This window comes from Rhamphochromis longiceps, linkage group LG8, assembly GCF_057381845.1.
Source record: "Rhamphochromis longiceps isolate RC_006_pf linkage group LG8, R_longiceps_female_GT1.1, whole genome shotgun sequence".
Lineage (NCBI taxonomy): Eukaryota > Metazoa > Chordata > Actinopteri > Cichliformes > Cichlidae > Rhamphochromis > Rhamphochromis longiceps.
Window position 1 is genome coordinate 22,888,933 of NC_140564.1, and position 15,852 is coordinate 22,904,784.

The following is a 15,852-nucleotide window of genomic DNA, read 5'->3' on the forward strand; positions in this document are numbered from 1 at the left end:
TTGTGTATCTGGATTTGAGAAATAAGTGGTGAAAGTTAGTGTTATGTCTATGTCAGTTTTTGAGAGCAGGGTTCAGTGGTGTAAATGAGCCTTTTTACATTTGGTGTTTTCACTATAAGCATATAGATTCGGTCAGGACAACCTGCTGAAGTTCAAACTGAGCATCAAAATGGATTAAAAAAAAAGGGTGATTTTAGTGACGTTAAGTGTAGCATGGTTTAATTTTTCAGAAACTGCTGCTGAGATTTTTCCACATAATAATCACAAAGGAGAAAGAATGGTATGCATGTTGAAGCCTCACCAAATTTAAGAACAAAAGACTGGAAAAACATTGCCTGGTCTACATCAGTGTTTAATGTTTAGTTGGTAGGGTAAGAATCTAGTGTTAACAAGATGAAAGCGTGGCTCCATTGTAGTTTGTATCAGTGGTTCAGGCTCCAGGTGGTTTGATGGTGTGGTGGATAGTTTCTTGTCACAATTTGACTCCTTTAGTACAGATTAAGCATTTGTTAAACACCACAGTCTGAGTATTGTTGCTGACCGCGTCTGTCCCTTTATGACCACTCTGTACCGATCTTCTGATGGCTGCTTCCAGCAGGATAACACACCATGTCACAAAGCTCAAATAATCTCAAACTGGTTTCTGGAACATGACTATGAGTTCAATGTACTCAAATGACCTCCACAGTCACCAGATCTCAATCCAATAGATCACATTTGGATTGTGGTGAATAGGAGATTCACATCACAGATGTGCAGCCAACAAATCTGCAGTAACTTTCAGTAAGTTTCAGCACTTTGATGAATCAAATCACTTCATCATTTTGCTGATATTCTACAAAATCAATAAGACATATTCCTGTATGGATGGAAAAAATATCTTTTTAACCTTTGCCTCCCCTCATGTCTCAAATGACACATGAAACCAAGTTTTGATACAAACCTTTTAGCAAGCTGATCCTCTGAAACATTACCTCACTTTTCCTTGGGTTTGCTGACTGGGCTGTTTTTTGAAGATTTTTTTCCCCCCCAGAAGCCAGTGCTAAACTTTATAGCTTCCACAAATTAATAGGGTTATTTTATGATTTTAAAAAATGATTTAGAAAAAGAATAAGAAAAAACGCTATTGTCAACCATGTGCACCTTGATTGGCTTCACATTCCTGTCTATGTCCCCAGTGCCCCATCTGAAGGGCCCCAAAGCAAAGTCATCTGATCCTTTGTATTGTATATTTGCAAAGGATAAATGCAGAGTGTCATATGCAGCTAAGTACCCTACGACACCACAGCAGGAGGTTGCTTGAATGTCATTACTGCCAATGGGGTTTATCATGTCCTTGTGAATAATAAAGGAATCAAATCTTTCTGCTATTGAGCTGCAGCACAGTCTGTTCCTCTTCTGTCTCAGCTTTCAGAAGCACCTATTTGCATCTTTTCTTCATGACTGCTAGGAATTTGACTTGTGTTTTTTTTTTTTTTCACATTTTGGCTTCAAAACTAAACAAAACTGTGAGATGCATTTATTTTCACCTTATTTAATTCAGTGTATGTAGAGACATGTTGTAGAGACAGTTTGCTGATAGCCTTAAACACAGTTTATATATTTAGTCATGGGAATCAATGTAAATCATTGCATTTACACCAAAAGAGAAAACAGCATCCTAAAACGATATGTTGAATGTGTGCCCTCATTATGGGAACAGTAGCCCAGAGCTGAACTCCTTTTTGAGCCTCTAAAGTGGCATTTTCAGTCAAAGTTTTTATAATCAACATTCTCATTTCTACCAGGCCATCTTTTCGCCATCCTCCAGCTGCGAGCTTCTCTCCATTCCTCCCTTTGTGGCTCTTTGACTTTATATTCCCTGCCAACCTTTTGAAACTGCTGATCTGCCTTTTTTCTCCAGCACAGCTAATTTCTCTATTGTTGACCCTGTCACTCACACTTTCTGACTGCTTGGAATATATCCACATATTTCCTTTTCTTCCCATAATCCTCTCATTCTGTGCAAAGTCTTTTATCGTCTCTCGGGCACAAGCCTGATGTTGACTAAAGGTCCGTGCAATGTTACTGGAATATGTCTGTGAAGGTTCTCAGTCAGTTTTTCCAAGCTCCTTTGACTGCAATGTTACTGGAAGGTTTAGAACTGGTCATGTGACACATAATATTTATTTATATTTCTCCTCTATTAATTGATTACTTTGGCATGAACAATCCCATTCTTCAGTGCAATGTAGATACAAATTTAAAGTCCTGACAATTTCAAATTTTATTACAGAGTACTCAGCAACCCAACATTTCAGACTGCCCCATTTTTTAAAGTCTAATTTAGCAAACACATTTTTGAGCTGTGCTGGAAGTTTGCTACTATGGATGGTGATGTTGGTCTGACCACAACTTTAGTCTTGGGTGATCACCTTGCTTTATATGTAGCTCCATCAGAAAATGGGTACATTGTGATTATAAAGAGACGGACATGGTCAGCAACAATACTCAGCTAGGCTGTGTTTAAGTAATGCTCAGTTGATAATAAGGGGCCCAAAGCGTGCCAAGAAAATATTTCCCACACCATTACGCCACCCTCTTTTTCAGACCATTCACTTTAAACCCTCGAGACCAACAACTGTGCCACATTCAAAGTCCCTTCAGTCACTATTCTTCCTCATTCTGATGCTCAGTTTGAACTTCAGCAGGCCATCTACATGTATAAGTTCATGGAGTTGAGCTACCATCTTATTGGTTGATTAGATATTTGCTTTACTGAGTACACCTCAGCTGCTTGTTAAAGACTGTATGTCTTACATCTAATCATTTCACAAAGACAAAGCAGAAAATGCAATGACGAAAAAAAGAACGCACAGTGGCCATTTAATCTCTTTAGATTAAATGTCCACTGTGCATACAGTGATACACAGACGTTGCTTTGATTTAAATGTATCTGGAGCTACAAAGTCATACTACTTTATAACACCAAATCAAAAAACTACACCAACTCATTCTGGCATATCTGTACTGTTAGGTCTTAATGCCGGTTAGTTTCCTAATAAGATTGCCTCAACACAAGTATTTTTTGCTGATATTAAACATGACAGTATAAACATCTCTTAGTTCTGTCAATTTGGAGGCTCAAAATGAGCCCATTGTGAGCAAAGAAAAACCCTTTAGTTGCACTCTGAATCTACAAATCATCCTTTATAATACCTGTGAATAAAGATGTGAAAATCCATTTAACCTCCACACATTACCTTTGGGAAAATGACTCATTATAACGCACCCTGTAATTCTGCAGCCAGAAATAGAGCCTGATACACTGCTGCCATCTAGTGCCACATAGGGTTCACATGTGAAATTTTTATTCCAACCTTCAAAAACAATTCCAGTTATAAAAAATAACTGCATGTCTCTTTTACTCCACCATCAGCATCATCATCATCATCATTATCAGTTACAGTCTTTTTACCTTCACTAATTTACTCGTTAACAATTTAAAATGTATCAAAAATCTACAAATTTGAAGGTTTTGTGAAAAACAAGGCAAGTAAATGCTGTACCTTTCTGTCTTTACAATAACTTCCAATAGATGTCATACTGTATAATAGCAACCCATTGTTTTTTATGACAGAAGCAGAATGTACATGGATTACATGGATAAAGAAATGGGGAAACGTACTAAAAAAAAATAAAAACATCTGACATCACAGGAAAGACAAAAATGGTTAATTTCTCAATTCGGAGGTGGCTTTTTATGTGTAGTGTTCACATTCACATACACCTGGCATCCTAACCACCCCGACATCATACATCGGTATTCATACAGTAAAATACAAAACTAAAATACAGCTTTAACAGTTCAATGATCAGCTACAGAGCTTTAATATTCCTATATCCAGCTCTAATCTGCAGCTTGATTGAAATAAATAGAAGTTTACTTTACGTTTTAAAAGGAATGAGTTAAAATTTGACAACAAATGAGTGAAATCAAAGCACTTTCTACATCAAATTAAAGGTTGCCGGTGAGGGCTGAGTCCATGAGGTCATCATCTTCATTTCTCATATACATTGGGCTCGGCCGGGAAGGCCGATCTGAACTTAACATGGACAAAGATGAATCTGAAGCTGAGATGGGAGACCTTGACCAACTGTCCGATTTTATTGGATGAGAAGACGGCCCCATTGACATAGATTTCTTTTTCTCTTTGTCCCTGTCCCGTTCTCGGTCTCTGTCCCTCTCCCGTTCCCTCTCCTTCTGCTTCTTTTTCTCCTTCTTGTGTTTCTTATGTTTCTCACCTGAGCTAAGGGGAATAGAGCTCATGTAGTCCTGGGGAGGAAGTGGGCGCATGGTCTGGTCATCGTCCGAGCTGGGGCTGTTCTGGTGAGACTTTTCAGCCACTGAGCTGCTTCCTGACTCGCTCTCACTATCCTGGTTAAGTGGGGTATATCCTGGTGAGCGGCTGTGACTGGGGGAGGAGCGGTCATGTTTGGGAGTCGAGCCACTGAAGAGTGGAGAAGCTTTCAGGCTAGAAATCTGAGGACGCATATTGTCACCAGATCCTTCTCCTGCTTTCTGTAGGGTCACTTTAGCCTTGATACTTGGAGAGCCACCGTCTGGTTTGCTAATTATAATCTTGGCCAAAGCAGTCGAACCTACCCCACCTGTTTTTGGGTCCATCAACTTTTTATCCCCACTGCTCCCCCCTGACACTGACACTTTTGCCTTTGCCTCTTTATCAGACTTTTCCCGCTTATAGTCACCACTTTGAGAGGATGAGACATGCTTGGATGGTGCCATGTTTGAAGGCCCACTGGGAACATTTCCAGACCCACCGCCAGGAGTAGATGACGAACCAGCTCCCCCTACTGGTGGCCCTACCTCACAACCATCCTCCCCTACTCCTCCTCCTCCAACACTCTTCAGCTTGTCTATGACTGCTGTTAGAGAGGGTTTCTTGTTACGGCTAGGAGACTTTCCTTTGGCGTTTGGGTTATTTGCATTATTCTGGCCAGCCCCTCCACCACTGCCACCTCCAGCCCCACTTGCACTGCCTCCTCCACCACCTCCACCACTTCCCCCTCCACCACTGCCATACTGAGACTGAGAGCCTCCTGAGAAGCCAACTGAACCTGAAGATGACGAGGAACTGGAGGATGATGAAGAAGATGAAGAACCAGATGAAGAGCTTCCCCCAGCTGGTTTCTGTGAGCTCATGCCTCCACCAGAAGAAGACTTGGACCCTCCGGAGCTGCCACCTCCTGAGCCCATGGGGGATTTGGCCTTGGAAGAAGGTGGAGTTCCTGGAACCTGGGACTGCTGCATCTTCATAGGGGAGGATAATTTTTCACCAGAGCTACTGGAACGAGAATGGGAAGGTGAAATGTTGGGCTTTATGTTGGGATTCATAAGTGAACCAGGAGGCTTTCCCCCCTGAGGCTTAACTTTATTACTACTTCCTATTCCTCCGCCAGTACCTCCAGGCCCAGACAGGCCATGTTTGGTGATTGGTGAAGATCCTGGCTTGCCAACACCCATCCCTTGGGAGGAGCCTTTAGACTGGGATGGCCCACTTCCTCCACTCCCTGGTTTGGAGCTGTTGCCTTGTGTCATGGAGCCTTCCTTGGATTTGATCTTTCCAGAGGACGATGAGTGTGAATGATGGCTTTTGCTGCTGCTGGTTCCTCCAGTTCCTCCTGTGCTGCTTGTGGCTGAACTGCTGGAGGTGTATCCACTATGGGAAGAGGTTTTGCCCCCAGTTATGGTCCCTTTGGGGATCTGAATAGTGATTTTGGGAATTGGAGGTGTGGCACCTCCAGGGGGGGTTTGTGACCGTCCTGAGCTACCAGGAGACTTGGAACCGCCTCCACTTATGCTGCTACCAGAGCCTGAGCCACCACTAGGTGGTGTATAAGGCCGTCCCCCTGAGCTGTGAGAAGGGGATTTTCCATCAGGATCGAGCTTTTTGCGTTTGGGAGGTTTATCTTTAGATTTTCCCTCACTGGATGGCGTCCTGCTACGCTTCACCTGTTTTCCCTCTGTTGAGCTGCTCCCGATTCCCATCCCAGAACTGCTCCCACCGCTGCCCCCATTCTCATCTTTTGGCCGCATGAGAACCTGTTGTTGTTTAACTTTTGGTTCACCAGATGCTCCTCCAAGGCCCATGCTCAAAAGGGGGCTCTGGGACCCTCCACCATGTGTGTCTCCTAAATCAGGAGCTTGTCCCAGAAGTGGTTTACCACTACCACTGTTGCCTCCAAACACCATCCCAATATCAAAAGGCTCCTTTAGTGAAGGCTCTGGAGTGCTCTGTCCATGTGGAGTAGGATTTTGAGGCGTTCCTGATGGGGTATTCTGCTGGCTACCTCCCCCAAAACTCTTGACAAGGTCCATGTCTCCATCAGCACTTGGAGAACTGTCATCAAAGTAGCTCTGGGAGAAACCATGGCCTGAGGTAAGAAGGTCAGGGTTGAAGTCCGCGGCATCAGGGAAGAAGTTGGTAGAAGAAGAGTCACTGGTGGGAGTGGTAACAGTTCCGGCCGCCTCAGCAATCAGGTCAGCGGGGTCTGTGAAGGGATTCTCATTGCTGTTGGTATTGAAAATATCTGCTGAGTCAAACACTGCACTACCCTGACCTGAACTCGAAGAGTCACGGATAGGGGTACCTAGTGCGCCTCCATCCTCCCCACCGCTGCCCATTAGATGCTGCCCATGGCTCCCACCACTGCCTTTGCCAGTTTGTTCAGGTAAATCTGACAAGATTTCTGTGATATCAGGTCCAATACTATCAGAGCTGGAGAGACGGACCATACGAGGTGGTACGGTACCTGGTGGCTGCTGTTGCTGAGACTGGACATGAGACTGTGAATAAGGCATGCTGGGACCAGATGGTGGTGTTCCACACTGGCTTGGTGCAGGAGTAATGCTATGGGGCGTGTCTAAGCCATCACTGGTCAGGTTAACATCATAGATAGAATTCTGAGATGCGTCCACATCCATAGAGAGGAGCTCACGGTGGAAATCATCCTCGTGAGTGACTTGATGGTGCTGGTGGTGCTGTGGCATGGAAGATGACTGTTGAGATTTCATGCCTAAGCTACCGCCTCCAACACCAGCAGCTGTTCCAGGCAGCATGCCACCCTTTTCATTCCCCCGTGGGCGCTTCTTTTTTCCCTTCGTGCTACCTCCAGGGCAGGTTCCGCCCATGCCTTCTGTCCGTGGAGAACCAGAAGAATTCTGTCTCTCTAATGGACTAGACCCATACAGGGAAGCAAAATCTTGAGTGGGATTGTCTTTCAACAAGTTCATCAGCATGGGGTGATTCTTGGTGTTGCTGGCAGGGGAAGATGTTGGAGGTGGAGTTTGGTGGGGCTGTGGTGCATTCTGGGAGCTGGGACTAGAACCCACACTTCCAGTTATCTGTAACAGACTTGTTAGTATGGGATTTTGTGTGACTTTGCTATAGTCATCTGAATGGCCTTGACCTTGCTGCTGTTGTTGCTGCATCTGTTGCTGGCTAGCCACAGCTCCTGGGGTTAGGCACTCTCCTCCTTGAGCTTGCCTGTCAGTTCGGGACATCCCATACAGAGAAGTGATTGGACCTGTAAAATTGGGCCCTCCTCCAGTAGGTGTGTTGCCCCCTGTAAGCCCAGGCAGTCCCATGGGATTAGATCCATCAGCTGTTACCATATTATAGGTGGGACTACCAGAGGGTGGAAGGTTGTTTTTCACCATAGTCTCCACGGTTTGTGCAATTAGGGAAAGGGCTGGAGTGTCTGCTTGAATGGTTTCTGCTTTCCTTCGAATTGCTCTCATGGTTACAGGGATGGACATGCATCTACAAGAGGAAGGAAACAATTACCAACCATGTACTAAACTGTGCATAACCACACAGTTATGGTGTTATGGTGAGTATCTCACCTCTGGACCACTTTGGTGATGAATTCATCAGTGCAGATTAGAGCATCTGACACTCCTTTATATAGCTTGCAGGATACCTGTCTGGAGTCAATCACCTCCATCACCACTAAAGGAAAAAGATCACATAGAATAGAGTTACACAAAAAACAAAAGATATTCCAGCAGATTAACACATGAACCCCTTTAGACTGAAATCTACTCCAAAGCTAAAAGTGTAAAGTGGCTGCCTGCTAATCAACCTTGAAGTGACTTAGAGGATATTTTTTTTTCAGTCAACATTTTATATTAGCCAACAGTGAAAAGACAGACAGCAAACATAGGTTTGAGATAAAGGTTCAACATGCTGCAGTCATGTGTTGAGTCCTCCAGTTAAAATAATAAATACCAGTTTAGCTGAACTTTAACGCAATGGCAATTTTATAAAAACTTTGCAATTGTTGGTTTTGTGTTTCTGGGCAATGAGTTGGGGAAACCTTTATATACTCAACCAAAGATAATTTACCATGTAAAAAAACAGTTCTCTGTAAAACCACTATACAATCAGAAAAGACCAATTTCCCACATAATTAATTAATATCAACCACTCCAACAGTGTCACATCAATTTCAGTAGTCAGAACTTCTGACTTAAAAATGAATATATGAAATATAAACAAATTAAAGTTCAACTTCAAGCTCTCTATCAGGATTTCAAGTATTTGTAGCAAGTGACTACTGGGGAGAAAAAAAAAGTAGTATAAAGACATTTGTGTCAAATCCACTTGTTACAAAACATCATGTTTGCTGTGATGTTTTTTTAAATGCATCTATCTTAGTGAAACACCTTTATTCCCCGAAACCTCCCAAAAAAAAGAAAAAAAAAAAAAAAAAGAGCAAAAGTATGTGCTTACCACAGACCAGGGACTCATTCACTGGATGCTGGAAAGAAACGCTGAAACTTGAGTCAGTAAGAGGACACACCTCAAACTGCAGCAGGCCTGCACTGTCTGAAATAACAATGACACTTATTATAAGTAATTTAATATGATAGAAAACAGAGCACATGTTAATAAGATAAATACAGGAAATCAGAAGCCACCTACCTTCTTTGATAGAAGTCCGCTTCACACAGCTGCCAATCAAGGTGTTATAGGCTGCCTGATGCCGAATGATATCCAACAAGAATGGTACTTGTGCCGGGTGGCGGAAGGGGATCTTGGACACCAGTGCTCCTTGAAGAGATCGACCATCTTGCACTGGAGCATCGCCATTCAGGAAGTAACAGTGCTGCTGATCAGGTAACACCTTAGACAGCAAAATAGAAGTTTTCAGATACTTCCAATGACAGAAATTGTGATAATTGTGATATATAAATACAAGTAATGGAGACAATTCTAAAGCCAAAAGAAGAGGTTGGGGGTAACCACCGAGGGTGGACAGACCTTTAACTAAACCAAATAATGTGCAAGTTGAAAGATTCTAGAGATTTACAACACATCGCTGATATTTGTGGAGGCAAGTAATGTCTGCTCACAGAATAAAAGTGCATGTTGTGTGGGGGTGGAGGCTGGGAGCTGCCCTCCTCAAGACGTTGGAGCTGGCTCTGGACAATTAACTGGTAGAGAGGTGACAAGATTGGTGGGGTCTCAAACACTGGGATGGCTGGGGGAAAAATTGACAGAGATTAAGGTTAAACCGTTCAAATAAAGAATAATATTTTCTATGTGTGTTAATGAATAGTGAATACAACATGCATTAGGTAAACTCACAAGTAGCATTGCCCATCCTCTGGATAAAAGAGAGTGAAAAGGGTGTGGGTTGGTTCATCTTAAGGAAAAAACAAGCTGGCAGGTCCACACAGTTGGAGTTGGTCACAGTGGAAAAGGAAGGTGTCCTAAAATAAAGAGAAAAAAATCAATTACCCATGATAACTGCCTAATATTTGCAAGAGTGGTGAATTTGTAAACAATTCCCAGTATAGCATAATTGCAGGTTTTACACAGATTAGAGTTGCTCACTGGAGGACTTTGTAAACACTGGTGAACATGTTCTTACCCCTTGTTGTCAACAGGGTGGGATCCTGTGATCAGTGGAGCAATTGGGAGCTTATAGACAGAGGAGGTTCCTTCAATTGTAACAGAGACACTGACACCCAGAGAGCGCGGCACTGTAACAACAAGCATCCAGTAAGTTACATAGGTCGTGACTGGTAGATGATTCTTGATAAGGTCATCAATGCCCTGCATGCACTTGCCATTGTTGTCCATTAGGTTGAGCTGTGTGCCTGTTCCCTCTTCAAATATGTCATAAGGGGACACATAGCACTGGAGAGAAACAAGGTGACCACCACTTCTGGCTGTCAGCAAGCCCACACTCCCATGCAGAATAGTTTCTACTGTATTAGCATTGGTAGCTAACCTAAAAAACATAAAAACAAAGAAGACTGCATTAAAATAGAGATGATCAAATTAAGTGCTTCGGTCATAATTATTAATATATACAATTTAGGCAAATGTACAGAGATACAGTCTCTTATAATAAGAGATGACCCTTGCGATCTTTAACAATAGGTGTCCCAACACCTCATAAAATTAGTGTCAGAATCAGAATCAGAATACTTTATTGATCCCTGGGGGGAATTATTTTTTGTTACAGTGCTCCATTTTAAACCAACATTAAGACAAGACAGACAATACGCTAACTAAGAATAGTACAATATATACATATATATACATACATACATACATACATAAGTCACTTATAAATAAATAGTTGGAAAAGAAACATGTGTAGCTGTAGCAGCAAACAGTGTGTTAAGTGGATGCGTTGTACAGGGAGATGGCCACAGGCAGGAATGTACTTAGTGTACTTAGTCTTTTAACAGTACCACAGGTTCAAACTGATTAAATCTTCAGGGATTTATTATTTAACATGCATTTTCTAGAAGCACATACATATAGCATACAACCAAAGTCCTCAGAAATGTGATGAATATGAAAAGTCCAAAGATCCCAAAGGCAACTTAAACAGTAAATCAAAGACTTATTGAACTTACCTAAACATGTGCATCATCTTTGTAAGATCAAGCTCCAAAGACTGGAGTGCTATGTACATCTTGGTTTTCAGTTTACTTATATACAGAAAGGAAATATTATTAGACATATGAAAACAATATTCAGAGATGTATGGCATATGCATCTTATAAAAAAAATAATATCACTAATCTGGTCTTTGATTGCTTTCTTTTCAGCTCTCCTGTCTCTCAGCAGTTAAAAAGCCTAAATACATTACATATTCATAATTCAACAATTTAAGAAAAGATAATTTTCATAATCTGGAAGATAGCACATGTAAATTCAATTTTATACGTGGAACGAAATATCTACTCGTGCTTTTAGATAAGCCTAAACCAAACGTCAAAGCCTGCAAGCCTACTTACTTGTCTCCAGGAAGCTTGTATAAATCAACAAGTCCCTTGAGATGTTTAGAAAACTCTTCAAAGTTCTTTTCCCTGTTAAAAAGAAAACAAAAGTGGCTCAATCAGCTATTAAACAGGAATCTCTAACAGGTAACTGCAATTTTAACTTTTAATCATTAACAGAAATGAAACACCATGCACTACAGGTTTGTCTCTTATCATCCACAAGAGTTTCAATTACACATGTGCTTTCTACTCACCTTAAATGCTGAAAAAGCTCAGGACAACTCTGTGACCAAAAATTAAATGCAAAAAAAGATTACTGAATCTTCACTAGTGGAATTAGATTAATGTAATTTGCCTCTCCCAGTCACACAAGCCTAGAGACCAGTTGGCAACCCACGGCAACCACTGGTTGTAAGGGAAAATATGTGTATTCCAAACGGTTGCCAAAGATTCCTGGCACTGCGCTTTATTGGAAACCTCCTTGTGATTGGTTAGTTTTTTTCCTAGCAGGTGGAGGTTGCAATGGTGCACTGAATGGTCTCTAGACCTGTGTTACCAAGGCCTTCTATTACTAATTTATGGAACTACATAGTGATTAGACTGACCGTGGGGCTTTCTCCTTGATGAGCCACTTTAACATCCACTAGCTGGCCACTGGTGTCTAGCTGCACCTCCACATAAAACATGTCCATTGTGATGTAGCACTCCGTTCCAGAGGGACTCAGGTGGGAGCCCAGCCTGCATAAACAAGACAAAAAAAATTGACAAAATAATGCTATGACGTTTCTATACTCCATTTCCTGTTGTGCTTTAGCTAAAACAGTTTTAGTATATTGGAATGGATAAATGCCATCAAAACTGTAAAATAAAGAACATCATGCAATGTGTTGTATGTAGCCCTCCTAACCAATAAAGAAGCTCATTCTCATTTGAAATATTAAACTAAAGGTTTTTCAACCTAAGCACTGAAAGCTTCCACTGCTTTCAGTGCTTAGGTTTACCGGCCTCGGTAACTGTAAGAGACTCACATGTTTTGTCGAGCAATGGATTCCAGACGATCTGTCATGGAGGGAAGTGATGAGACTGAAAAAGAAAGCAGTTTGTTTTTCTAAACAAAAAGGTCAACTCGCTCTCCCTTGTGTTTCAATCAACTGACGTCCTCACCTTTCAAAGCTCTCTGCAGGGTCTCCAGACAGTTGAGCAGGAGCTGGTGACCTGCTGCATTCATCACACCACGTTTCTCCTGGGACACATTATGTGGAAAGAAAGAGAAAGTTCATAAAACAAAAAATGTGCTTAATCAACAAGATCTAAAATTTGTTTTCCACCTGCTCCACTGGGTTCAAGAATGTAAATTCATTACAGCTTTACTTATCCAGAAGCTAAGTTACTGAAGAATATACCTTTTATGCAATTATATGTTTAATGACATTAAATGTGTTCTCTGTTGTGATTACTTGTTTCATTGTGACCTGATGTGGGATTGTTAAGTAAATAGATGGGTCATGATGGGTATTGTGTGTGTTTATAATGTTGTTAAGGCCTTCTAAAACTGGTATATTATACCACTGTAGAATATATTGTATGACTTTCCCCTTAAAGTCTTTCTAAGTCATGAAAACACTTGGTTTTTTTGTAGAGCTAAACTGCACCACTAGGTGGTGCCTATTACTGTTTCAAGAAATGGAGTTGAGGATGTTTTTCGCTTTCTATTCACAAAGGCACCACAGATTTTATCGTAAGGGCCTTGCTGCAGATGCCTCTTTCCTGCCTTTACTGATGTAAAATAATGCTTTTGAAATTTGTACAAATCACTTGTAGAAAGGTCTCTCTCTCACCATAGCCTGACGAACAACCTTGCAGGTCTCCTGCCATGGCCGGGAAGCATTGTGTTTGGCATGAAGCCTCTCCAGCAGAGCAGCCATGCGACTCTGCTTCTCTGCTTCTAAATAAAAAAGAAATACATGCATTTAGATAACTTTTAAGCAAATTTCATACACTTATTCTGTTCTGCATTTTAAAAGAGGTTTATGATCTTTTTTGCCACCCAGAATAACCATATTTATGTAATAAAAGTACTTAAACTAGAACAAGACAAAGTTTTTACTATTCCTCTAGGCAAAAACTAATTTCATCAAACAAACACATTTTTTTGTCAGTTTAACAGCTGCAGTTTGAGTTGCTGTTAAGCTATATTGTATATCTTTATGGGAGTTTCTATTATCCTTGTTATTCTGAGAAAAACACAACCACAAACTATACTGTTTAGAAATAATTTTGGTTAATCCACACCTGTGTGAAAGGCTATACAAAAACTTCCCGTTCAAACTTCTATGTGGCATTTGTCTAAGAAGTGGTAAACATTGTAAAGCTACATGTGGTAACTTCAATGTTTTAAGGCAATAAAAACAACAAAACAAAACTTAAAGAAATAAAATATCAACTTAACACACACAAACACATTTTTTTTAGTGTAACTTTATGAGGAAAAAAAAGTTTTGTGCGTGTTTTTGAATGTAGATCAGCAGGAATCCCAAAAAGTGGATTCTGTTTGAATGTAGCATTTTCAGCGGGAGAAGCAGTTTGTCACTCATCCAAGTGACTTCTTCAGTCTCAGCTGACTGCAGGTTTCCTCAACCTTACAAAAAGTACATTTGTTTAATGACATGACCACTAATCAAAGACCATTGATCAATGATAGATAGATAGATAGATAGATAGATAGATAGATAGATAGATAGATAGATAGATCTCAGCCAATCCTGGTGGACCAAGGTCTAATAGTGTTGTAGGCATTATCATCATTTACGTATTCCAAACAAATTGGAAGCCAAATGTGTACTGTAACAAATATAAGTATAAAAATACTTTCTTTCCTCTATATTTTCAAGAGTGACCTGAGAGCATGACAACAACATCATTATCATCATCTATGTCCCACTTGTACTATTTGTGTTCCAGGCAGATGTCTCACGTAGGTAGGCGACTGGCATGATTTTTATACATTAGCTGGTTGGTAGGATTTGTCAGCTCTTTGGAAAAATAACAAAAAGAACAAAAAAAAAAACAACTTTTAATAAAAGTTTTGGGATCCTTTTACCAGACTGTTAGTCTAGGATGTCTAGTGTTGTCAAAACATGTCGATAATGAGCTATTACAATGTTGCAGCTTATTACACAGTTTGCCAAACTGATGGACAGACTGGCATTTTTTTGCTCTACACACTGAATAGGTAAGCAAAACTTCTGTGGTGTTTATATTTTCAGAGCCTTGTTTTGCACGACCTACCTATCATCAGTGTTTGCAGAAAGTTGACGTTAGCAAGTTGCTAACGTTAGCCGTTAGCTGATTACAGATAGGCAACTAACGTGACTTTAAGCGCACCAAAAAATAACACCAATCCTTGTACAGATAAACCGCACTTATCAATCTGGAGTTATTGTGTGTGTATGGTACCCACAGGTGGATTTCAAATCTATAAAACATACGCAAAAAGCAGCAGTACTCGCCAACATAGTGGGCTGATTTAGCAGTTAGCCATTGATAGCCCAAGTCCCAAAATAAATTATCAGTAAAGCAACGAGAAATAAAGCACGGGTCGCGTTCTTACCCGTTACTTCTTCGGTTTTAACCCGATCGCCATGAGTCTGATTTCCTCCCTGCTGAACTGAAACAGAAAGTTCCCTCGCAGGGCTGCAGCTCTGCATAGAAACACCAGGCCCCGCCGCCATTGTACCCCCCTGCTCCACTTCGACTTCCCCGCTTCAGGTTCCTAGCATCCCTTCCGGGCTTCCGTACTACTATAAACTCGTCATAGCAAGAGAGGAACAGCGATTTTTTTTTTCTCTTGGGTGAGTCCTTTCTCTATTTGTGTGTATTCTCCAGACTTTTTTTTTTTTTTAAATTTTATGTATCAATTTTTTTTGCATGTTTGTGTGTATATATAACATACACGAGCACATTTAAAATAGTATAAACATTTTAAGGTTCCGACTTACCATTTTGCACGTTGTAACAATTACTTTGGGTTATTTATCACAACGTTTCCAGGAGAAACGAAACAGCTGCCTTTATCGCTTCAAAAAATAAAAGCCTTTTCAGCTTATAGTAAGACAGTGGCAAAATTAATACTGCAGATGGCGTATGGTCGCTGTGAGTAAATGATTCATGATTTGCCAACAGCAACTAACAGGCAAAATCCAAAGGAAGGATGAAATAATCATGTAAATAATGCACTACATTACTAATGGTTTTTTGTTTGTTTGTTTGTTTGTTTGTTCCTACTGTTGCCCTCTACTATAAAGCAGTCAGAGAAATAGGCCGTTTAATCAAGCAGTAGATTAAAAAAAAAAAAAAGATTAAAGAGCAAAAGCATCCATGCCTTGCACACACAAGCACATACTACAGGCACACACCTGAGCCTATTGTACAGCTGAGCCTGTGGCAGAGTGCTCTCTAGGGAGGATTTTCCCACCAACCATTATGACCTGCCTAAGAGGAAAGCACGGGGTGTGTGCGTGAATAAGATTCATGTGCATTTGTGC

At 41.0% G+C, this 15,852-nt stretch overlaps 1 protein-coding gene across 1 annotated transcript; it reads right to left on the minus strand.

The window, feature by feature from the left end:
* Positions 1-3,311: 3,311 nt before the first annotated feature.
* med1 (mediator complex subunit 1) lies at positions 3,312-15,090 on the minus strand. Its single transcript, XM_085416526.1, has 16 exons — positions 14,919-15,090; positions 13,147-13,253; positions 12,473-12,551; positions 12,337-12,391; positions 11,914-12,046; positions 11,563-11,591; positions 11,324-11,395; positions 10,940-11,014; positions 10,139-10,302; positions 9,940-10,051; positions 9,654-9,778; positions 9,419-9,546; positions 8,988-9,189; positions 8,796-8,891; positions 7,907-8,012; positions 3,312-7,823 (listed from the first exon to the last, which is right to left on the minus strand). Exons 1-16 carry the CDS (start codon positions 15,037-15,039, stop codon positions 3,998-4,000), a joined length of 5,430 nt encoding a protein of 1,809 aa, XP_085272652.1. The 5' UTR covers positions 15,040-15,090; the 3' UTR covers positions 3,312-3,997.
* Positions 15,091-15,852: the final 762 nt, after the last annotated feature.